Here is a 23,641-nt window from a genome sequence, read left to right as displayed (position 1 = left end):
GTTGGTCGAATAGATTTGGACGAATCTCGTTAGGATAGGAAGACTCCAATGTTTTAATAAAATGAATTATTAATATTAATTAATTACAAATTTTGATTGTGCAATGTTTCCGAAATATTAATGTCATGTTGCTACAAGTGTGCTGGTATTTTGCGGATATATATCTCTGCAATGTCTTCGTACTGTTGCATTGCAATTTGCAACGTTGCAACGTTGCTGCAATGTTGGTGCAAGCTTCTGTGCTGTATGGGTTAATTACGATAGACAGCGATACGTACGGTACGTGATACACGATGCTCAGTGCAGAAGCACTGAACTGATGATGCGAGTACGTACATAATACATTTTAATGTATGCGAGAAGGCCCCCAGGGAGAAACATAAAGTCTAATAGATGTATAGTAGACGTCTATTCGATACGTATAAGATAGATCGATTTTCACATCTAGATAGACGTCATTTTGGCCTCATTTAGACGCATCTAGTAGACGTCTTCTAAACGTCTATAAATCGTAAGCGAGCTGTCAGATTACAGTTCTTGCGACAGCACGAAAAATATGCTAGAAAGAAAATTTAGGACACAACTAAAGCTTAAAAGCTTACTATATCCATTGTAGACTAATTGTAGATTAACTTATTGTACGTAACAATCCGTTGAGTTAAAAGTCCGCATCAGACCACGCACTAAAGATTGGCGTTAAAAGATTGAAATTTCATCAGGACAACGCAATTTTAATTTCTTTTGTCCTGATTACTCAAATTCCAATCTTAAATCTTCAATCTTCAATGCATAGTCTGATGCGAACTTAACCCATTAATGGATTGTTACGTACAATGAGTTAATCCGAGTCTACAACGGATATAGTAAGCTGTTAAACTTTAGCTGTGTAAATTTTCGTCTTTCTAGCATTTTTCGCAATGCGCAAAAGCAAAGCTGTTATCTTCAGAATCATTATGATATCGATAGAAATTTGTTCTCGATTATGAAGTGAATCCTAGTGAGAAATGACTCGTCGATCGATGTCGAATCGACGTCGAAACCATCAAATTGACGTCGATTACTACTAGTGTATGATTGAAAATATGTTTTATAAGATTATTTTTCCAACAACAAAATTTCGGTTTTATTATGATACCATACATATACATGTACATATTGACTTGCAGAAAAAAATGTTTTATAAACATTGCACCGTTATTGTAAGAATATTATACGCGAGATCGGATATACGTCTATTAGACGTCGGAGCCGTCTAGTCTAAAACAACGTCTAGAAATATTTGAATTAGATGTCATGTATATTGTATTTCCTAATTAGGTTTTAATTGTGTTTACGGAAATACAATATACATGACATCTAATTCAAATATTTCTAGACGTTGTTTTAGTCTAGACGGCTCCGACGTCTAATAGACGTATATCCGATCTTGCGTTTCTCCTTGGGCCGGTAATTATTAGCACAGGTGCACCGAACGAGTGTAAACTGCGCATGCATTAGAACCTCGAGTCAACAGCGTTCTCCAAGTGCAAAATCAAATACGAATTTTCCGCGTACATTTCCCGTGGCACGTGACGTGGAAGGGAAGATATATATTTCTTACACAATTCGCGCGATCTTACGATTCCTCGCAGAGCTGAAAGTGCAATGCAATCCCTCGCGTTGCACACGAGTGGTCGAGTGCGCGTGCACTCCGCAGCCAACTTCACTTCGCGTCGCGGCGAGCCTTATCGTCTCCTGTTTACGATACGCAGATTGGCGGTCTCGGAGTTTTTATTACAGTTCTTTCCCAGCCGGCTTCATGAATCACGTAATCAGATTGAATAAGCTGTTTGTCACATATGAGAGAACAAAGATGACACGGCGCAAAGATCTGCATCTGCGCAAGTGAACTTTGCGACGCGAAGTTACGATCGAGGCAGCGCGTCTAAATTTGCATCTAAAGAGGCCTCGCGTGTCGCGCGATATATCGGACGAGTCGCCGCGTGCGGGATGCCTCGGTCACGTGATCGCGGCTTAGGAATTAGTGATTTCGAGGAGGAGACTCCTTTAATTGATGAATCAGCAATTAAAACGCAAGTCTCGGGCAGGAGTGTAAGATCATCTGATTACATTCTGCGCGTCTCGTTCTTCGATCCTTTCTCATTTGCCTGCGATTGTTCCCTCGCTGGGAGAATACCTGTGAGTATGCAGTTTCATTTCGTTTTAAATATAGACGCTGCGGAAAAAGCGTGGAGCTACGACAAGCTATGTCGTACTCGCACGCATGTTCTCTCTCCCTGTTTTTTTAGACTCGATCGAATAATCGACAGAGAGGAGAGGCACTCGCGGTCGATCGCTGCGTGCACTCACGCACTCGCGCACAAAGTCGGAAGCCGCATGACGCTTCATTGCGTAACAGTCCGATGCACTCGACGGCAGACTCGAGTGCGGGTGCACCGATACGTCCGCAGTTACGCATTGGCATGATGCATTGGCGGTTAATCAACGCCCACGATTAACGCACCCACGCAACGGATTACGCGCCCGAGTACGAGTAGCGGAGGGTACGCGCATCTTGCGCCTCCCCTCGCAAATCTGTCAACGAAAGTCGACTTATACACCCACAGAAAAGATTTCTGGACTTAATGCTATTACTCTTTAATCTATCATAAAATAAGATCGCTATAGCGACAATCATATTTATTATTGAAAAGAAGCATATTTTAATCTTGAATAGAAAATTCGAAAATCTACATTTAAATAATCTTGGTGCTATCTCATTAATTTTCTCAGAAGGATTTAGATACAAATTTGTAGCAAGTTCAAAATATTCTTGATTTCAGAATATTGTGAGATCTAAAAGACATCTTATTCTATTCTTCTAAGAGAATTTGTAGAATCTGCACAAAACGGCCAATATTTATGTGTTGCAATCGAAAATCGGGAAAGTGTTTCTGTGTTTCTGTTATTTACAATGAATAAGTGCAATACTCTACAAGAAATATTAAAAGATATGGAAATATCTTATCTCGAATCTTATTTCTCAAGTAAGTATATTGTATATACTTACTTACATTTCTATATCTTTTAATATTTCTTGCATTGTAAATAACAGAAACACTTTCCCGATTTTCGATTGCAACACATAAATATTGGCCGTTTTATCGGAATAAAGGACGCAGAAGCGCCGAGTCGACGAGCGACTGTGAGAAAATGATGCGTCGACATCGACAAAGCCTACTATAAAGTGGCGCTAATATCAAATTATTCTACATACAAGAATATATAAGCATAAATTTGTATATGTTACTCTTGTCTCGAGACAGTAAGACAATCTTATTTAATTCGAGAGAGAAGAATAGAAATTACTGATTTAAATTAAAAATTGTTTTATTTTCATATTTTTTATACTTGTAATACGATTAAATTAGTCAAGAATATTTTTCGTCTTGTTATCGGAAATCCTTTCTGAGGGTGTATACTTGCGCGCGAGTGCCCGTAAATACCCGAATTGTTGAAACCTCGCCTGCCAATGCCGGGATGTTATTTATGATGATGCTAACGTCGTCGCCGCTCCGCGAATATATTTATGGTTTCGACGATAACAAACGCAGCGATTGTTGTCAGAAAAATTGGAGGCGCGATCAAACGCATTTGATAAAACAGCTAATTATAAATTCTATTGTCACGCGACTTCCGCCCGATGCCGATATGCAATGACGCGATTTCTCCTTTAGTTAAAAATCGCTCGCTGCCAGAGGCGTCTTGCGCTAAATGTGGCGCTGACCGAGGATGATAATGCGAGCCCACATGTCCTATTACTCACGGTACGCGTGGATCAGATGATCATCGCCGCACCGTATAAGCGAGGCTGAACGATGAGCGCCGTGCGATTAGCGCCGTGATAGCAAACGGTAATTTCAGCGTTTTGTTTCTGCTGCCTTTCGATATTGTCGCGCTGGCTTTCAAGCGCCGTCGGCCTGGATACGTAATTCATCTTTCTAAATTACACGTTCCGGATGCAAGAACAATTCAGAGAGACAATCCATCCGCGTGCCAAAGCGTCCGCGAATAAGAGGAACGGATCGTGATTGCATGACGCGTGCTGAAAGTGGATCTGCAATGCGCTCATTTATTACAGTATGCGACACGTAATCGCGCGCGCGCGCAGGAGGAAGTATACGAGATGAAATTATATTTACAAATAAGCGAAAGAACAAAGGTCGTTATCTGTTTGTACGCGCACTTTGGAAGAAGATAATTTATCTTCGTTCCCGATAAAACTATTCAGCGATAAAATTACTTAGCGATACACGTAGCGCGATGCACTTGAACTCGCACACAGTGCAGAATTGCAACAGAAATAGAATTTGCGAGTTCACAGATTGAAATAAACATCTGCAGTATCTGGCACTGGCCGTGTCGTTTCATCATTTGTAATGACGTATACTTTGACCAAATCGATATCGATTTTTCCTCAACGTGGCTATCGAGGAAGCTATATAGTTTCTGATTGAAAAGGAAGTAAAATGCTTCTAGTGGATTACAAAGTCCCATCAGAGAGAGAAAGAGCTCGGGGACGCATGCCATCATCAGCGATGATGATTCGCATCTGTGCCCGGCCACTGGGCGCTTATGGAGGCTAAACAAATTACTCGGGGCCCAGCTACGGAGGAACGAGTCGAAAAAATGATTCGAGTTCGAGTTCTGCGCCCCTAAGTAGGTCTTTAACTGCCGAGGACCCGTTATCCGACTCGCGACCTTCGGTAAACAATTCGACTGTGCGTCTGCCGTTTCGCAGACAACGGCGTGCTTCGTGGTACCGTCGATTGACCGGATCTCGCGACACACTGCGCTCATCCAGCTTCGCGTACGGCGGTCAGAGCGAAACCGAAGATACCGGTTACGCCCCAGTGACTCGGAGAACTATGATCACCATCACCATGCTGAAGAGTAACCTGCTTAGGTACGAGGAATCTATGGAGCGATCAATGAAGACGCCTCACGAAGATAACTGAACCTTGTTTTTATCCTGCAGGTGCCATAGGCTTGCTCGTCATGTCGCACGCAAATCTAAGCTGAGGATAAAAACTGAAGGATTCAGAAGCAGGTGTATATAATTAATCTGGAAATGATTAATTTAAAAGAAAGTCTTTAATTAAATTTTATCAGCTTTAGCTAAAATTGTGCGAATAGAGAATATTAATATTAATTTTAATTATTTATTTCTTTGTTTTACAAAAACGAAGCTCGCATGCTTAGAAAATCGCACGTCTGCACATCATCTGCACAGAATCCATAAAATCTCCCCCACGCAAGATCCTATCTCATCTCTCGCTTATCCTTTTCCGGAAGTACCGGTCGACCTTCGTCGCGGACTGGACATGATTACCGAATATCGCTGGATGACCGAATCGTCGCCCGGTTTTTCCAGTGTGGCACGACCGATCCTACCTGATGGTTCCTTTCACAGTACGAACGAACGGGTGTCCGGGTAGCCAAATAATTTACGAGGTAAGCCGGCGACTGCCGATGCGGTGAAGGTGTCAAGGTAGGGAGTTCACTCCCGGAGCGGAGTGAATGCCTTTCCTACTTGGTTCGTCCCGGTATCTCAGTGTTCCTGGTGCCGCACCGACCGATGGGACTCGTCGTCTCCTCGCGCGCCGTCGCGACCAGAAACGCGCAGTTCCGTTTCGTTCATTTGCGTGGTGGTGAATCCAAGTTCAAATCAAAGTTGACGATTGGCGAGCTGATGTAAAGCCAAGTAAGAAAAGTTGATCAATCCTCGATTTAACAGCTGTGATGATTTAAAAAAAATTTTAATAAATTGTAACGATCGCACCATTACTCACGAAAGCGTTTAACGAAGTGTTAAAACCGGTACACGTGTGTTACAGGCATAAAATTACACGTGTTGTACACGTAATAATATATAATTATTCAGGTATTCGAGATTTCTAATATAGGAATAACATATATTAAAAACTTTTACGTGGCTACTACATTTCGCGCGATTATTAATAATGAGGATCGTGTAGATAGTTTGTGAGATAGTTTGAAAACTAGGATAAAGAAAAAGAACGTGAACGCGATGTGCTTTATAAATGCGAATTAGAGATGGCAATTCACTGTGGATGGGTGCGCTATTGAATTTCGGTCGAATGCTGCATATCCAATGGAATTAACGGTTTTAGAAAGCTGTGGAACAACCGATGCGACAGGTATCGCGCAAGAATGGCCATAAAATCGAGGAATGATTTGCGGCAGAGATCAGTTTCCGGGTGAACACTCGCGCAAAAAATACTCATCTTCTCATTCATATACAATCTACAAACTTCAGATATCAGTGCATTAATTGTTGTAATCCCTCTTTAATCTTTTTATCTTTTTTTTAAATTTCTATTGCCATCGTCGAGTCTAGAAACAGTTAGTTAGTAGAACTGAACGAGTGGACCGAAAGTTTTATGCACACGTGTGCCGTTGACTACGTTGATTTAGCTAATAATTTCACTGCATTTGCCGGTTGCAGCTTTCAATTGTCACGCTTTGCACACATAATATAGCACAGCACGTCCAGACTTGACAAACTGGATATTTGGAATTTTTATTTTAAAAATTTTTATTTTTACAATTTTTATTATTCCATCGTTACGATTGTTCTGCTACGAATAAATCAAATACAGATATTAAATATTTAATTAATACATTAAATGAACATGAAATTTTACACCGTATAATTGGTTTCGATAAGTGTGCGAGATAAATTGATCGAGAGGATTAATTGCTCGCGAAGCGTGGAGAGAAATTAAACGAGGAGAAAATTGTCGAACTAGAAAAGAGATCTCTTTAGCTTCCCATCTATTATAAGTGCAGAGTATTCATCAAGTGGAAAGGAAGAAAAGCGCTTCCCGTGCGCGAGCGGATCGCGCTCTCCAACGTGATGCAGCGCGATCGCACGCACTTTCGAGTGATTCTCTAAGAAAACTCTCCTCGGACACGGCCCCAAAATACTCTCTCTCTCTTTCTTTCTCTTCCTTGGAGGTGTACGCCGGCACGCACGTGTTGGCCGACGTTCTCGGATCGACCAAGTCACTCTCTCTCGGAACGGAACTTTTTCCTTCCATTTCGGGGTCGCATTTTAATGCACGAATGCTCGCGATGCACCGAGTCTTGCCTGCTCGACCCGACAAACTAATCAAAGAATTACAAAGGCATGCCGACCGAAATCAACGAATTTTTGCATAATTTCAGCCTGAAAAGTAGGATATTGCGGCGATTAGATTAATTCAATATTCACGAGCCATTCCGGAATAATCTCCGCGCGTTCCATGCCATTTTACCTTGACTGATGAAAGTGTCACGCTGTCAACAACTGTGCGAGCGTGCTGTGCATCATAATGCGCGTCTTAAGTCCGCACGTTTTAAGTTCCTATTTTATTTGTTTGTTTGCTCGCAACTTGTCACAGCAAGTTGTTATATCGATTTTTTTAAATAATAGGACTTAAATGGATTGCCCCAAGGAAACATATCTCTCTTCCGTATTCCACTTACATTCTTGTTGCAACGTGTAAAGCACTTGTTTGCAACAGACATACTCGTAAGAGAACATCTAGACAATGATGATTACGTGCGCAAAGCTGCATCCCGTGTACACCTTTCTTCTCTCCGTTACGACACGCTGAAAAAATCCCACGCATTCGTTCCGCTGGAATAGCGGTAGTCTGACTATTGAATTTAATTTAGAACGTGGTCATCAAAATGTCTAGCGAATTACGTTTGCCGAAAACGGGATTTCTTTAAAATATTAATTTTATTCAGAAGAAATTAATCTGTTTTGTTGAAATAGGATAAAATTCAGACGCGCGTGGAACATCACATTATACAGTATCGTACTATAAAGTTTTTATGATCAATAATGATTTTAAATTTTATTTCTACGATAGCTTTTAGTAGCGAAATTATCATTGTATAATTTTCTTATTTTGTAATCTATTTTCACAAGACATTGTTTCCCTTTACAGAATCATGATCAGACTCGTGATTCTCCTCGTCCTCGCGAGCAACCTGGCGAATGGCCAGCTCAACTACGAGGGAAATCCGTTCACGGAGTACACCGAGTACATCGCCGAGGAGAGCAATTTGTCTGAGAGATCCGCCAAGCGAAATGATGCCGCGATCGATCTTGCGAGCTCCGATGCATCATTGCGTCCTCAGAAACTATATCCAATCATGGAGACTGAAACAGAGAAGCAAGTTCAACAAGCGGCCGATAATCTTCTCTCTGATAAATCGGAACGCCAAATTCCGCTTTCGCTCCAGATATCTCGATCGAACGCCAGAGATAGAACGTCTGGTCGACAATTTCAGGATCTTTCTGAACAAAACGCGCCGATCAGAACGGCAGAAGTCGCGTTGAACAATTTCCTGAACTCCAAGACACCCGAGGAGTCTCGCGTGTCTCTCGATCACTATCTCCGAAGCCAACAATCACCGGAGGATCAATCCCATTCTTTGAACGCGATCAGTAGTCCGAATGAACAATCGCTCATGGAACTCGATCCTCAACCGGTTTCTCAGATCGGACAACAGCAATTGCTGCTTCCGCGGCAGGAACAGCAGGTGCAGCTAACGTCGCAGGTGAATCAGGGCCACCTGGTATCGCAAGCAGATCAACGGCAGCAATTCTTACCGCCGGCGACAACTTACGGCGGGCAAGCTTACGGTTACGCGAGACAACCGGCCGTAATCCAACCCGTGATCAGGGCACCCGCGGGGGTCGTTCTGGGACAGGGTATGCTGCAGCCGGTGCCACTCATGACGCCCGGTTTCCAACCCAGAAACGACGTTACGCCGGCAATGTGGCGGGAGAGGATGCGAAGGATCCGCGGAAGTCCGTTTGGCTTTGCACAAACTAAGGTAGCGCCGGGATTGTACAAGGGACCGATCGTAGGTGAGTTTCTAAAAATGCATAATAATAAATGAAAGGGAGAGATAGGATACGAGCCAGAATAACAATTTTTAAACGGAGAATATTCTCGAGAACAAAATTTTGTCTTTAGAATATTTGCGTATTTGTCATTTGAGATATAATTTTCCGTCAACAGCAGTTCTTCGTTTATACCTGAAATTCTACTGTTTCTGCCGTTAGTCAAAGCTGTCCTTCGTTCAAACCAACTCTCTCTCTCTTAATCAATATTCTATTCGCGTAGAAAAAGAAATTTCTATAACTCATGATGAATACTCACAAGGAACTTATAAATAAGAAGTAAATTTGCATTTTATCTATGTTCCGGGTATGTAGAGAAAAGATACTTCTCTCTTTAGATCGTACTTTATGTAACGGACAATAATAATGTTTTACCGAGTAGAGTATCGTCCAACTTGTGTGAACGTTGTTCTAGTGGCAGGATGAACTTTAACTTTATAAGAATACGCATTATATCATGCTCCGTCATATTGTGTCTTTCCAACAACTTTTTATGCAGAGAAGAATATCACATAAGCACTTTCCATCGGCAATATATCATTTGTTTTTTTTTTAATCGATTTGCGTACGTGTTAAATCCGCTTAGCGGTATCTAAATACGTATTCGATCTCATCTCCTCGTAACACAATCATTTACAAGCCGCTTAATCATCAAAGGAAGGCTCTATGGTGCCTCGTTTATGCGATATGACGCACAGTTTCTTTCTACTCCAATGAATAGCATTAACGTGAATTGTAAAACGTCTGCTTGTAAAATAGGCGCAAGATATAATATTGTACAATTAACGCGACGCGATAAATCGTCCGGCTCTTTTTTTTTCTCAATGGAATCAATCGCTCCTTTCGGGGTGTCTCCAGTTCCCATGAAGCACAAGCCACCGGTGGAGGTGATCTACACGAAGCCACCGGGTCTCCATCGGGGGCCGCCCATCATCGGCAATCCGCCGGTACCGTACGAGGATGCGAGCGCGTGGTTCCCGGACGCCGATTACCCGCCGCCTCAGAAGGACGTCTACTACTCGCAGCTGTACGCGCAGTCTTACGATCCTCACTATTACAATTATATCGCGGCGACCGGCAAGATCCGGCCGTATCTATACGGCAAGCTGGGCAAGAGGCGCCCGGAGGAACAGGAGGACGGCATTTGGTCGGAGTTGTATCGCGGCTTCAAGAAGCACGGCCTGAAGAATCTCATGACGCCGACCTTTCTGCTGGGCATGACGCTGCCAGTAGTGACCCTGATGCTCTCCGCCCTGGTACAGAAACGGTCGTTCGCGAGATCAGACGAGGCGAGGCAGCTGGACCAGGAGGACGCGCTACAAGAGTACCTCGAGAGACTGCAGAAAGCTATGGAGTGTTACGCTGGCAAGAATTCCCGAGACACGAAGTTGGACGGCTGTTAGAGCTTCCGGGATAATATCCTAAGTCGAATGAGTCGTTGGACGGCATAATAATGCGATTTACACAGAATGGTGCGTAAAACTGGAAGTAGCGCAATCTTAAACTGTCGATGTGAATATTATATTTATTGTTCTGGTAATCACAATAACGTTACAATAATTCGAAAAGTTATTTTGCCATGCAATACAGGGATTTAATTTATTATAGGAGACACGGCATCTGTTATTCTTTTATTACTGACGGAGATATTGATCGATATTAAGATCGTATTATTTCTTTGCGCTCCAGCCTGTACTTTTATTTCACTTAATGACTCAAACGTGATAGTCCGATTCTGAGATCGATTTACCTAACTGGAGGATTATATCTATTAATCTCTGATAAAAACCGGACAATCACGTTTTGTGCGATAAATTTGGTGCTTTTAAATAATACTGATAAAGATATTATACCTTCCAAATCACACACGTGTTTCGTAGAGATAAACGTTTAAGATACACGAAAAACGGCCAAGTTAACCAGCTAGTATAATAATAATCATGAATCGTCCCTTCACGATGTCGCGTTTAGATATTAATATTTCTCAAAGAAGTGTTCCATCGTTGCTTTAGCCTTTCGAGTGTTAATGCGGCAGATTCGTGGAAACTGAGAAAAAGATTCGAATCTTTTAATGCCCGTATCACGAAACGCGGTTCGACAATTCGCGCGGAAACATGGAAAACAGCATTTCCCACGATTTTATTACAGCATCTGCCGTGTTACCGTACGCTCGAACTCTGCGATCACTATAGTACAAGACTAATGATACGCACGCGTTCCTGCGACGTATTATTAGCGTTACGCAAGATCGGAGAACTCTCTTTTGTCTGTCGCAACTCGTTAGCCGTTATTTAAAAAAAAGGGAAAACGAAAGAAACAATATCTGCTTTCGGATAAAATTTAGGTGAATGAAATAGCACAAAGGGCGAGCTAGACTTGCCGATTGTTACTGCAATGAGAGAATACATGTATATAATATTTACTTAATACAAAGATATAATATATTCGCGTGAATTATAGCATACATTTCGTGTACTTTGTTCACTGTTCTCTCAGCGCAGTAAATATTCCCAGGTTATTATTTATTAACTCCGTGGAAGTTCTCCATTTGTTTTAGAGGTACGATAATGAAATCAACTTGAAATAATTCTCGCATTCCCATCACCTTTGCACCTCGTTCGCACGATGAGTGCAGATAAGGGAAAAACAATTATTACTGATTGCTCTAATAGTGCGTGCAACTTGGATAACAATTAAAAATTTTATATTTATGTATATTAGATATAAAGCCATTTGTATATGATGAAAAGACGATACATATTGTTCCGTAAAAATTGTATAAATTAATGGAAATTAATTAATAGCAGAGATGACGCAGAAGAGTGATTTATTGTTTCGATTCTGCAATAAGATGCAATAAAGTGCGAGGTGCCTTCGAATTTTAATCTTACTGTACGTTGTAAACCCACGCTTTTTATTACGCATAGGCTGTCGCCTAATTTACGAGTTCATTAATACATGTCCGGGCTAACGTAATTGACCTTGCTGTTAAACTGCTAATCCGGCGTCATCCGCTAAAATTACCCACGCGTGCATGGAGTCGTCGCGTTCGTGCATTATGCGTGTGCAATGTATATTTATTATATTTTATACAATACACGTGTGCAAAAATGACGATCACGGATTGGCAGAAAATTTTACCGAACTGTAACATATGCGCGTGTGCACGTCAACTTGTGTACAAAATCATTCACTTGTTTGCAAATCGAGGACAAATTTGTCAGTTTTACGATAGGCAGCCTCATAAAATGTCAAACTGGTTCTTCTACTGTGTTAGAAATATTTGCGCATCAGTGCAACAGTGTATAACACAGTGATACATAGCAGCAGTAATCGTGTCAAAAAATGGAAACTCCGTTAATTTTAACAATTCAAATAAAGATTCATTCGTCAGCGTTTTGTACTAGCTAATGTAAAAACATAAAGTGTAAGATTTATTAAATCGAAATTGACGATTAAATTATTTTTATATATATATAATGATAAAATCTTGTATATATATAATCATTTCTATATAATATGAGATATTAACACTTTTTACAAGAATGATTTTAATTCATTGTAAAATGATAGAATCGCTGTTTTGGAGACTAACCGCAGAAGACGATCACACTTTGAAAAATAATTCTAATCGGACCGATATATGATCAAGATCAGCCGGTTCTATCTTGCGGACCGCGATGCATTACGATACGTATTCAAGGCGCAGTTTCTAGAACGCTAAAACCCGTCCGAGTGTGTAAACCGTTTAATAAAATCTAGGTCGTATATCGCGGGTATATATGTTCCTAATTAGTTAAACTACCGAAATCATTGTGTAGAAATATCCGTTTTGTGTCTCAGAAAATATCTCCATCATTTTTGTGGATAATTATTTGTTTCCAGAAAATTGATTAACACATGACGAAGCATGTAACACATATTTAACGCTCATAAAAGTTCCTTAGTAGATATTTATCAGCACCATTTTTCATCGTTGTCGCTGTGCCGCGACATGCGCGAGGTTTGATATGTCGAAGCTTCTCGGAAATAATTCAGGTGCTAATTGGTCGAATCAACCGTTGGGGCTTTTGACCGAATTTCACACCGACGTCTGCTGCCAAGTTGGAACGGGCTTACGGTCGCGCAGACAGACAGACGAAGCGTTCCCAGATTGATTGCAATCGAATTATTTAATCGAACGTTTGACGGCTCAACTCGAGGGTCATGAGACTCAGCCGACGTGTTGCGTGCGGCATAAATAATCATACGTTGCAGCTCATTTCATATTAGCGTATCCTGTATATTAGCTGTATAATTCATTACTTGTTCTTACTCCTATATTTCACGTCTCATGACTATTCTACAAATTAATCTCGAACAAAATTAACAAAACCGTAAATTGCGTTCTTCCGCGAGTCGCTGTGGCAATTGAGAGCAACAATGATTGCTGAAAATCGTACGAAGAAAAAGACGGTGTGAGGGAGAGCGAAATAAATAGACGTATGGTTTATTAAAATAAATTTTAATTTGCTCCATAAAATTCACAAACAATTCGCTACATCAGAAGAATTCTACATTTGATATAGTTAGGAGACACGATGTCGATATTGCTCTCACAAACACGATGTTTTCTATACTATATATAATATAACTGCCTTAGTATTTATATATATATATACACTTTAGTACGCGATGTATCTTCTTCTCTCTCTTTCGTAAACTATACTAACGATAAGTGTTGTCGGTGGTGGAGGCAGAGCTTTTATTGGCATGTGATTGTTGAAGCTTTGACCGTTGCACGATATCTCATTGCCACAAATGATGAATGATAAGCTGATTTGTTCACGATATTTGTTTAATTGTCAGTCTTGGTCTCGACGGACATATTAATTAATATTAACGTTGTTCCATGTGTTATCTTATCGCTGTGCCAAAATCGCGCCGTGTAAGGGCAAGTATAAAATATAAATGTGCGTTTTCATCTTCGAGTTGGTATGTCGACAGTTTCATGCAGCTTTTCTACACGGAATGTCTCAGCGCGCGCGAATGGCACTTTAAGAACGGATCTCTTTAATTCAGTATTCCGTTTTCCTTAATCAAGACGGAAAAGTCGGGGAATCCTAAGACATTATCCACACGCATTTGAGACATCCGTTAAATAAAATGAAGGAAATAAATGAAGGAATTAAAGAAAACTGACAAGAATTCACATACTGCGGAGAACGATTCTCAATGCTTGAAGTTGAGAGAACAGATTTTAGAATCCTTAAAAGAGTGTTTTAGAAACTTAAAAGCTACACGATTTTGAAAATTGGTCGATACGATTTTACAGATCGATCCTCGTCAATTGCTTCTCGAATTCATTCATTTTTGCTGATTTACATTCGCGACTGAAGGTCGCGATAATCTTCTTCAATCGTAATTTGAGTAATCAGTAACAATATCAGAGGAGAAAAGAGCAATCTCCATGCATCTCCATTGCGTTCGATTAACGAGCTGTATTTCAAGACTAGACCTGACCAAGTATAATCTATATATATTCCTCAGTATAGTAGATCATACCTTTAGTTCTCACAATATAACGTATCGCAGTATTTGATTTTACAGGAGCGATCAAAGTTACATCTAGTAATCCATTTAGGGAGCATTACATATCACTATGCATATCTTGCATTGCTTCTGACTAAGCGAGGCGCATTTTGGTAGAGCACACTGCACTTCGCATACAAAATACCTTCGGATCAGATTACTACTATGAGGCTGTAGAATTATTCAACGTGTGTTTAGAGACGGTCGACGTGTAGCGCGCGTCGCATCGTCTAATAAAATGTCAGCAGTTCAGCTACTATTACGCTACTATATTAGGTTCAGAGCGCATGCAGGGCCGTTTTCAAACAAAAGTTGATTTCAGCAGTCACAAGTATACTGAAATTTGTACCAAAATTCTCTTTTTATACATATACATACATACATACATACATACATACATACATACATACATACATATATATATATATATATATATATTTATATCCATTTCAACATATGTACAGTATAATAATGATAGCGATATATCTTCCGTATTATTTTTACCTATGATATAAATTAACAAATCTTGCGAGAGCACAAATCTTGCAAGATCCTGGTTCTCTTTGATTGATAGTTCATTTGTATATGGCATTAAATTCTAATTACTCTTATTATCATTAACTCATGTAGTAACCTGCTTAAGGTGGGATAAGGCCCGTTTTCTTCGCTAAAATAAGCTAGCTCAAATAAAGTCAAAAAGACATCGAAGGAGCAAAACTAAATATTACGCTTTCGTATTGCAGCCTCTCCTGTTGTTATTCTGCTTTGGAACGTCATTTACGACGAAAACTCTAGTACTCTTTAAAAGATTATTCGCTATAATACTCACGTACTTTGCACTCTTTTTCTCTCTCTCTCTTTTCTCTTTCTCTCCGTTTCTAAGGATATGAACATCCGAAGGTTAAAAACATCTATTACGCATCCACTCATTCAAACTTCTCTTCTTTAAACGCGAGATTGATAGCTTGCCCGACGTCCTCCACGATGAACGCCGGTTTACATAGGCCATCCTCGACTGGCAGGAAGTCCCTGGGACTGTGCTCGGGTATGAATTTGGAATCTCGTTGATGCACGCCGGTCTCGACTAAAATGCTGATGCAGGCCTTCGTGCTGGGGGACCTCACGTTATTGCCGAGGAGCTTCTCCAGGCTGCGGGACTTGGTACCTTCGCCGGATTCGTAACGGGACAAATACTTGTCGTACAGATTCGCGCCGAAGACGTCGGTGTTGATGTTATCGCTGGAAGAAAATATGAAATATCGATTACAATCCGCATCACGACGTGTTGCAAACATCTCGTACGCGAATATTATAATTATTTCCATTCGACACGCACCCAATGGCGTAAATCGTATCGACGCTGTCAACGCCAATGCTTTTGGCGTGATTCACGAGCATACGGTTGGCATGATAATACGTAATCTCACTAGGTTTTCCGACTAGAGCAGTGTACGTCATGTCCTTGCCCGTGACTTTCTTGTACAGGTTCTCGAGACACAACAGGAAAGCGCCGTGGCCGTATCGTGGAATCGGCGCCTCCGACGCCCACAGCAGATCCATGTTGCACGCCAATACTGGAATGTGCGGATAAGGGACGGCGGTGGGCAACCCGGTGGGCATCCCGTTGGTAACTAGGAGGTCTACCATTAGTTGCAACGGCGTCTCCCAGGTTGTCGGCTCGCTTAGCAGCACGAGACCCTCGATCTGCGGGAAATTCGGATCGACCGGACCGCACTTCGGGTTCCTCTTCTTCATGTTTACGTAATCCAAAGACGGAAAGTTCTTCACTAACTCCTCTATCGTCGTTGTCTTCTTGAAGCCCAGTTCCCGGGCTATCTGCGTTATTGGGCCCTGACCAGATATGAGAACTTGCTTGTCGTGAAGGTAATCGAACATTTGCAGCGGTGAATGAGCCAGCACGACCTGCGACTCCAAGACCTCACAGCCTATCCATTTTGACAGATCCACCGCTTTCTGACTGCACAGCGAATTCCCGCTGTTAGTGACGAACAACGTGGGAACGCGAAACTTGTTGTCTTCTCCTCGCAGTCGCTTGAAGGAGTCTATCACCGGTGGCAGTACTTGCTTCCCACGTACTATGACACCATCAATGTCAAAGATTAAACCAAATTTCGGTTTTGTGCTTAAGTACTGCAAACAAAAAAGTGAAATTGTATTACTTAAAATCAAACTTAATACTGTTTTTTAATCGAGAAGTTCTTTGAAGAACAAAGTGCAATTTTATCATTTTGCATTTACACTGAACATTTTATTTAAGTGTACAATGAATATAATTCTATCAATTTCTAAATATAATTCACGTATGTTTTTATTCTGTGTAAAATGTATTAAAATACTAAATATAGTTACATATATTTTAAATACAAATAACAGTAAAACTTATTATTTATAAAATTTGGCTATTAAGAACATTTCAATTAAAAATTTATAATAAAATTATCAAAATATTGATGAACTGCTATTTTGAACAAGCAAAGGAAAATTGACATCAAGTCAATTCAAGGTGAACAAGACCCGCGAAAAATATCTCGCGCGTCTATCGTCAACGTGTGTTGCATACATAAAACTAAAAATAATGTGCCACACAATGGCAAAGTTATGAAACCTTCAGAGTATTATGTAAAATACGCACAGTGGTGAGGCACGCAGCTGTGCGGGAATCGCGATCGAGCTCGTCGAACTAAATGAAAGGAGGACTATTGTAAGTTCGGGATAAACAAAAGAAGGCATGCACGACGGGCCGTAAACATGAAAATCGTCATGACAGCACGTCTCGAAAAGGAAAAGAGGCGTACAAGTGGCGGTGAACTCACTCTGACTCCGGTGAACCTCGCGACGTCTAGTCGCAGCAAGATACTAGCGATCGCCATTTTTTCTTTGCTTTTTCTAATTAGACGGCGAAGTAACGACTGTGCGCGCGATCCTGACGCGACCTCAAAACGCTCGCGCGCCGCCCGTCGCGTCTCGATTATGCATAGCGACGCGCTTTGAGGTTATGTCGCTCCTACCATGCACCATCGCCGTGCTGCTCGCACGTGCCGTAAGAGGACACGACGCGCGACTCCGAAATACTTGCTATTCTTTTTACTTGAAAGAAGAAAAGGGATAGAAAATGTTTTGGAGCATTCGCAGCGCTAACTGGACTACAGCGCCAGATAACGCTAATAATCGACCTTCCTCTCCGTTTTTTTACAGAATCAGTCTGAAGTGTTTTGTTTGCTTTACCTCGCGTGATATTCCTCGATCAAAATTACTGTGCTATCCAAAAGGGACGAAAATCTGTAAAGGGACGAACAAGAAAAGAGCCTTCGGCAAGGGTAAATGAGGATTCAGTGCCATATGCGAGGTTAGATAGATCGAGCGAGGTTAGGTTTAAACGTTGTCCGCCGATCAAAATGTTCACGAAGCCGTTCAAAATCAAGTCTAATTACCAGCTGAAGGGGACTGAGAGGTTTGTAGAAATTCATAAACGATTTCGCGGTCATTGATCATCTTTATTCAATTTGAAATGACGAATTACTCGAGGTTTTAATCTGTTTCAAATTATCTGATACGACTCTTGCGATCTTTTTACTTATCTATTCTTTTCTTGCGCATTCTCACGTTATTCTATTAATCTTTGTCACAAATTGCTTCTAATATTTCTCTTCGGTTTAGTCATCATCATGTGCAGTGGCTCAAGTAACTCCAATCCTATCCAGTCTGTTGTCAAGCTTATCCTCTATCTCGTTATCGTACTCTAGTCATCGCCCTCCTATCATCGCACCTGTCATATCTTAGTGCACATTATGTAATTGAGATCTTTCTGCAAATTTGCACAGGTGTCTTCCATCACTGATGTAACTTATCCTAGCTTATTTCTAAGACTTTATTTATGATACAGTTTACTGTATTTGTATATATCTTAGACGTTTATTGTACGTTGATTATTTCTATTTCTATCGTTGTCTTTCCAAAGAATTCCTTATTTGCCTTAATCGTATAATTGTTTACTGCATATAAATATTTATGTGTATACATGTACACCCAGTAAGCAAAATGTGTGCAATCTGCCAGCAGATTGGCAACAGATTACTGCAGAAGTTGATAGCAAATTGGCATCCGTTCTGTCCGCATTAGGATAGTGATCTGCCAGCAGAGCCTGCTAACAGACTCTGACAGCAGATTGGCGACAGAAACCGAGCAGGATCTGTTAACATTTGACGGCAGATTGACAGCAGAAACCGAACAGAATCTGCAGCTTTTGGCCATTCATATTTACGATATATTAAAGCATGTGTTTACTTTTAACACACTATAAATTGGCATTTTATATTACCATGTGTTAAAAGAACGCATTTGTTTGTTTGTTAAATTAAAGTACATTTGGCTTGATGTGTCTTTCTGACAGTTCGTTGCATAATCTCTCTCTTATCGTTAATTTATTCTAATCTGAAGTCCGAATTTTGCTTTCGAACTTCAGATTGCTTGTGGCGTGCGTAAACCACATGGACGTTGTCCATGGGAGCCTCTGTACCGCAAGTGCAAAAATTTTCAGAAAAATTAATATCATGTCAAGGCGCGTATATTAACTTATATAACTGTTAGTCTAAATCTTAACATCGAGTAAGAACTCGACGTGTGCACCGCATAGCGGTGCGGAGCGAAAACATATTCATAGCCGTGTAAATTTGAATACTGTCAAAAGCTGCAGATCCTGTTCGGTTTCTGCTGCCAATCTGCTGTTAGATTCCGCGCGCGCAGATCTTGCTCGGTTTCTGCTGCCAATCTGCCGTTAGATTCCGCGTGCGCAAATCTTGCTCGGTTTCTGTCGACAATCTGACTTCAAGCCATGTTTGCAGATTCTGCTCGGTTTCTGCCGCCAATCTGTTCTTAGATTTTGTGAGCAAGCTCTGCTACATTTCTGGCACCAATTTGTCGAATTAATCGTTAATAACAACTTCTGTATCAAATTTGTTGTCTTTTGGCTGGCAATAGTTGATAGCAGATAGTTAGCATCATCTGCTTTCGGCAGACTTGGCTATCTGGGCATATATAGTTTGACATGGAGTAATGTTACTTACAAATAAAAAGTTTATTTGATTTGCAATTGAGTCGTATTATTTGAAAATAATATCTTTCTTTCATCCACTACTGAGTTATATTATTTGAAGTTAAAGTTCGTTTGATTTGTCGTACTACTTGTAAAAAAGTAGGTTATGCCTGACCTATTGTTGAGTTGCACTACGACTACGACCTATTCTGCGACAGTGGAGGCTCGTAGCAGAGGTTTCTGAACTAACTTTCGTTGACAGAATAGCGGCGCCTACGGAACGGCAACCCGGCATGCGACAGCTATATGACGTTGCCATCCCGTAGGCGCCGCATCTCGTGAGGAAGTTAATTCTGGAACCTCCGCTACGAGCCTCCACTGTCGCAGAGCAAAACTGTAGGTCGTAGTACAACTCAATGATATGTCAAGCGTAATCTCCTTTTCAAGTAGTGTGACTCAATAATATATCAGACAAACTCTTTATTTTTAATATAATATTACAATAAATTAATAAATTTTTGTCTTTTGCGTAGTATCGTTCAAAATAAGCGTAGCAAATTTTATTAAAAAAGAGATATTATTATATTACATATTGCCACCTGTTTCAGGAAAAAATTATGGGAGCAGATATTAGTGGCGTATCCAACTTTGTCAGACGACGAGATCCAATCAGTTTTACCTAAGAAAGAATCCATTAGCATTATGAAAGTGGTGACGCATGATGGACACACAGGCATGGTATATTGTGTCGCCAAGATTCCCATGTTTTTCCACTTATACCTGGATTCGGATGTTACTGTGTTAGCGCCCACAATTTATACACTATGGCACCACCCACGATTGTTAAAAGCTTTCACCACGCGTACGCCAGTTGTGCCCAAATTAATGGGCGGTGCGGATCTCATGCTGCCCGGATTGGTCCTGAAGGAGCCGATGACTCTGTATACCTTCGGTAAATTACCAAAAGGCACTCTGGTATCGGTCAACACCGAGGAGAACAAGGTCTGGATCTTTAATAATTTCTTATTCAATTATTGGAATGTGCGAGTTGTGTTGCGAGAGAAATACAGTGTTCTCTCTGCAGGCTCCAGTTGCCGTCGGCTTCACGGCACTCTCCAGTGAGGACATGTACCTGGCTGCTGGTCATGGAAGATGCGTGAAGATTCTTCACGTTATCGGCGATATGCTTTGTCAGATAGACTCTAAATCACCCTTGAGGCCTGACTTGGGACCACCGGATACTGATGATCCTGTGAATTCTTCGCAAAAGGTCGAGACGGACAATTTAAAGTCGCGTGTAGAGCAACCTGAAACATTGTCTGTCGAATTACAGAGTCGATTAGATCTTGCCGAGGACTCCAACGACGTCGAAGATGAGATTGTGTCTGAGGTAAAAATATTGGAGATTCTTTCATTGTTGCTGAATAATAAATATTGATTAATTGGACGTTGTTATTATTATATCTAGGAGCAAGTAGAAGAAACGGAAAACGTAGAAGAAACTAAAGATTTAGTCGAGGAATCGGTCACGATTGAGCCGCAAGTACTCGATCCAGTCCAAGAAATGGATAGATTATTGGAATATAGTTTCTTGAAGGCATGCAAGATGATAAAATCCAACGATCTGCCGATGTTATCGTCCAACTTCTTTAAGAATCATCTGCTGGCCGCCTGCCCGCCGGGTAAAAACGTTGATGTGAAAAAGTCTCGATATAAAAAGCTGTCAGTTTTTCTGGCGGATATGAAGGCCAAAGGAATAATCAATACGTCCATCACGAAAGGTGTAGAAACTCTGCTCTCGATAAAGGTGATACTTCAAAAACGGGAAGAGCTTATTTCTGAAATATTTCTTGAAAAAGAAGATTGTTCTTTGCTCAAAACACTTTCTATAGCTTCAGGAATAAGCTCTTTGTCTGCGGTATCATACAATTGTCATAATTTTAACTGATTTGTTCATTTCAGTTTGATCATCCGCTCGTGAGGGGATTGGTGATCACCGAGGAATCGTCGGTTACGACGGAGCCGGCGGTTTCCAACAGCGCCGTTGTGTCCGAGTGCTACAAAGTGACCGCCGACGTTCTGCCGGTTCTGTCCAAGTTCGGTTACGAGTAAGTACGACGATCACGGCGTTTGTCCAAGTACTGCCGTTTTTCATACGAGGCGACGCAATGTAATTACAGAAGACGATTCTTTCTGACGACAGAAGTCGCCGGGCGTTACGACGTTGTATCATAAAATGTGTATACCGCGTTCACTTTACACCGAATACGTGATAATGATTGCAGAAAGGGCGACGTAATGAAAAGGGCGGACATCAGGAAGTGCTTCACCGAGTACGTCAAGTCGGAGGACCTGCAGGACGGAAAGTACGCGAGGAGTGTCCCTCATTCTACGTAATCTTGCATTCTCGTGCCACTACGAGTGCCTGACGATGATAATCTTCTTGCAGAACGCTGAAGCTGAATCCCCAGTTAGCGGGGATCATGCGGACCAAGGCCCACCAGGAGACGGTGACGATGGAGGACGGGATCAACAAGTTTATCGGACGCATGACGCACATGCACGAGATCACCGTCGCGGGGAACACCTTGTTGCACACGGGCAAATTGGAACCGATCGATATGAGGGTGACGGTGCGATCGAACGGCAAGAAGGTAGCACTACTCGCGGAAGAAAAACGCGGCGGTGAGGTTGTTCGCTGTTCTACCCGCTCTCAAAATCGCAGGTGACGTTGGTGAACAATCTGGAGACGTTCGGCATCAACCCGAGGGAGTTCAGCAAGGAATGCCAGAGCATCGGCGCGAGCGCGACCATCACCGACGATCCCGGCAAGAAGACACCCAGCGTTCTCGTCCAGGGCAACCAAATTTTATACGTGTACAAACTGCTCACGGGTGAGTCGCGCGTCGATGTTGGATATCTCACTTGTGTGATGACGCCACGCCCACGCAATTACACTTTCTGTTAATTGCAGAGAAGTACCAGATCAAGAAGAACTACATAAGGGGCTTGGAGTTCGCTCCGAAGAAGAAGAAATAGATTCCGACCAAAGAGCAGACGTCCTCACGGATTTTATGGCAAGATAAAGAGTTTAGTTTCGATGTTATAATGGACATGTAATGGACATGCAGAACTCTTTTACATTTACGACCGTTAACAATAAAGCCATTCTTCGTTGTATCACTGGTTTTTTTTATCGACTTTCTCACGTACAAGCAGTCGATCTTGACAAGTGTGACTGCGGCGCGCACCGTAAAGATTACATTTGCAAGGAGGGACTGCATTGCCGTCGCTGAAGCGGGGAGATATTCCCTAACGGACGTTAAAATTAGTTTTATAAACGATATTTCGTTTTTTTTATCACTGAAAGATGCGCAACACATACGAGCAATTAATAAATAAAAGAAACTCATGAATGACTATACTAGATTGTTATTAACATATTTATCTGACACCCCATATCATTCCTCGTCACAATGCTTACATCGTCGTAGTACAAGTGGCTTTAACGTACGTAATATACGTTTCAAAGAAAAGAAGAAAACTTCTATTGCATCAGAAAGAACAGAGGTGACGTTCGTGCGAGAGACGACAGGCGATCGAAGTTTATTAATATAATTTATTATATATCGAGGTTTCAACATGGAAAAGTACAAATATTGCAATATAGGGAGGGCTCACGAGCTCTCCACGGGTGGGAGGGAGGGAGGGAGGCAGGAAGGCAGGATGGGGTTTCGATTGCACGGGAGGAAGAGGTGACGCACGTAAAGGGGATTGCTTTTTTTTTCTTTTTCGCGGGGTACGGGGATGCTGCGTTCAGACAGAAACCGAGAGCGAATCGCGCGTATACGTGTATAATGTATATATATGGATATAATCATATTTCACATATATATATTTAATATATCTTTATATCGCACTTTTACCTCTGCCTTAGATTTATCTCTTTTCCTTCTCTCTCTCTCTCTCTCTCTCGCTCTCTTGCTCGCTCGCTTTATTTTCTCATCTCGAAACTCGGCGGGATGCCGGCGGACGTCACGAAGGTATCGAGC

General features: G+C 41.4%; 3 protein-coding genes and 1 long non-coding RNA gene across 8 annotated transcripts; 2 read left to right on the top strand and 2 right to left on the bottom strand.

Annotated features, from left to right (window-relative positions):
* The first annotated feature begins 1,376 nt into the window (after positions 1-1,376).
* LOC105280772 lies at positions 1,377-12,441 on the top strand. Of its 3 annotated transcripts, XM_020032123.2 has the most exons (4): positions 3,454-4,945; positions 5,018-5,089; positions 8,001-8,929; positions 9,824-12,441. In XM_020032123.2, exons 1-4 carry the CDS (start codon positions 4,908-4,910, stop codon positions 10,366-10,368), a joined length of 1,584 nt encoding a protein of 527 aa, XP_019887682.2. In that variant the 5' UTR covers positions 3,454-4,907; the 3' UTR covers positions 10,369-12,441. The 3 variants fall into 3 exon arrangements, with proteins under 3 accessions (XP_011339860.2, XP_019887682.2, XP_011339861.2); XM_011341558.3 differs by lacking the exons at positions 3,454-4,945; positions 5,018-5,089 and adding an exon at positions 1,377-2,178; XM_011341559.3 differs by lacking the exons at positions 3,454-4,945; positions 5,018-5,089 and adding an exon at positions 5,501-5,743.
* A 1,012-nt stretch (positions 12,442-13,453) lies between these two features.
* On the bottom strand, positions 13,454-17,577 carry LOC105280763 (haloacid dehalogenase-like hydrolase domain-containing 5). Its single transcript, XM_011341548.3, has 3 exons — positions 17,371-17,577; positions 15,873-16,687; positions 13,454-15,775 (listed from the first exon to the last, which is right to left on the bottom strand). Exons 1-3 carry the CDS (start codon positions 17,425-17,427, stop codon positions 15,463-15,465), a joined length of 1,185 nt encoding a protein of 394 aa, XP_011339850.1. The 5' UTR covers positions 17,428-17,577; the 3' UTR covers positions 13,454-15,462.
* A 167-nt stretch (positions 17,578-17,744) lies between these two features.
* LOC105280765 (eukaryotic translation initiation factor 2D) lies at positions 17,745-23,011 on the top strand. 3 transcript variants are annotated; one of them, XM_011341550.3, is made up of 10 exons: positions 17,746-18,008; positions 20,198-20,591; positions 20,674-20,859; positions 20,923-20,979; positions 21,058-21,396; positions 21,552-21,697; positions 21,875-21,955; positions 22,039-22,243; positions 22,315-22,483; positions 22,564-23,011. In XM_011341550.3, exons 1-10 carry the CDS (start codon positions 17,953-17,955, stop codon positions 22,626-22,628), a joined length of 1,698 nt encoding a protein of 565 aa, XP_011339852.1. In that variant the 5' UTR covers positions 17,746-17,952; the 3' UTR covers positions 22,629-23,011. The 3 variants fall into 3 exon arrangements, with proteins under 3 accessions (XP_011339853.1, XP_011339852.1, XP_011339851.1); XM_011341549.3 differs by having other exon boundaries at positions 17,748-18,008; positions 20,674-20,979; XM_011341551.3 differs by lacking the exon at positions 21,875-21,955 and having other exon boundaries at positions 17,745-18,008; positions 20,674-20,979.
* LOC105280764 lies at positions 18,031-19,830 on the bottom strand. Its single transcript, XR_894177.3, has 2 exons — positions 19,621-19,830; positions 18,031-18,362 (listed from the first exon to the last, which is right to left on the bottom strand). It is a non-coding gene; the product is annotated as an uncharacterized LOC105280764 (long non-coding RNA).
* Positions 23,012-23,641: the final 630 nt, after the last annotated feature.

The sequence above is a fragment of the Ooceraea biroi genome, chromosome 8, assembly GCF_003672135.1.
Source record: "Ooceraea biroi isolate clonal line C1 chromosome 8, Obir_v5.4, whole genome shotgun sequence".
NCBI classification, from domain to species: Eukaryota; Metazoa; Arthropoda; class Insecta; order Hymenoptera; family Formicidae; genus Ooceraea; species Ooceraea biroi.
Note: the sequence above shows the minus strand (reverse complement) of the source record. Positions and strands in the feature narration are given on the sequence as shown.

Coding starts and splice junctions, on each gene's coding strand:
- LOC105280765 (XM_011341549.3), top strand. CDS start 17,953: ATGTTCACGAAGCCGTTCAAAATCAAGTCTAATTACCAGCTGAAGGGG. Junction 20,592..20,673: donor TCAACACCGAGGAGAACAAG/GTCTGGATCTTT, acceptor TTCTCTCTGCAG/GCTCCAGTTGCCGTCGGCTT. Junction 21,397..21,551: donor AAACTCTGCTCTCGATAAAG/GTGATACTTCAA, acceptor TGTTCATTTCAG/TTTGATCATCCGCTCGTGAG.
- LOC105280772 (XM_020032123.2), top strand. CDS start 4,908: ATGATCACCATCACCATGCTGAAGAGTAACCTGCTTAG. Junction 5,090..8,000: donor ACTGAAGGATTCAGAAGCAG/GTGTATATAATT, acceptor TTCCCTTTACAG/AATCATGATCAGACTCGTGA. Junction 8,930..9,823: donor GTACAAGGGACCGATCGTAG/GTGAGTTTCTAA, acceptor GGGTGTCTCCAG/TTCCCATGAAGCACAAGCCA.
- LOC105280763 (XM_011341548.3), bottom strand. CDS start 17,427: ATGGCGATCGCTAGTATCTTGCTGCGACTAGACGTCGCGAGGTTCACC. Junction 16,688..17,370: donor CGAGGTTCACCGGAGTCAGA/GTGAGTTCACCG, acceptor TTTTGTTTGCAG/TACTTAAGCACAAAACCGAA. Junction 15,776..15,872: donor GATACGATTTACGCCATTGG/GTGCGTGTCGAA, acceptor ATTTTCTTCCAG/CGATAACATCAACACCGACG.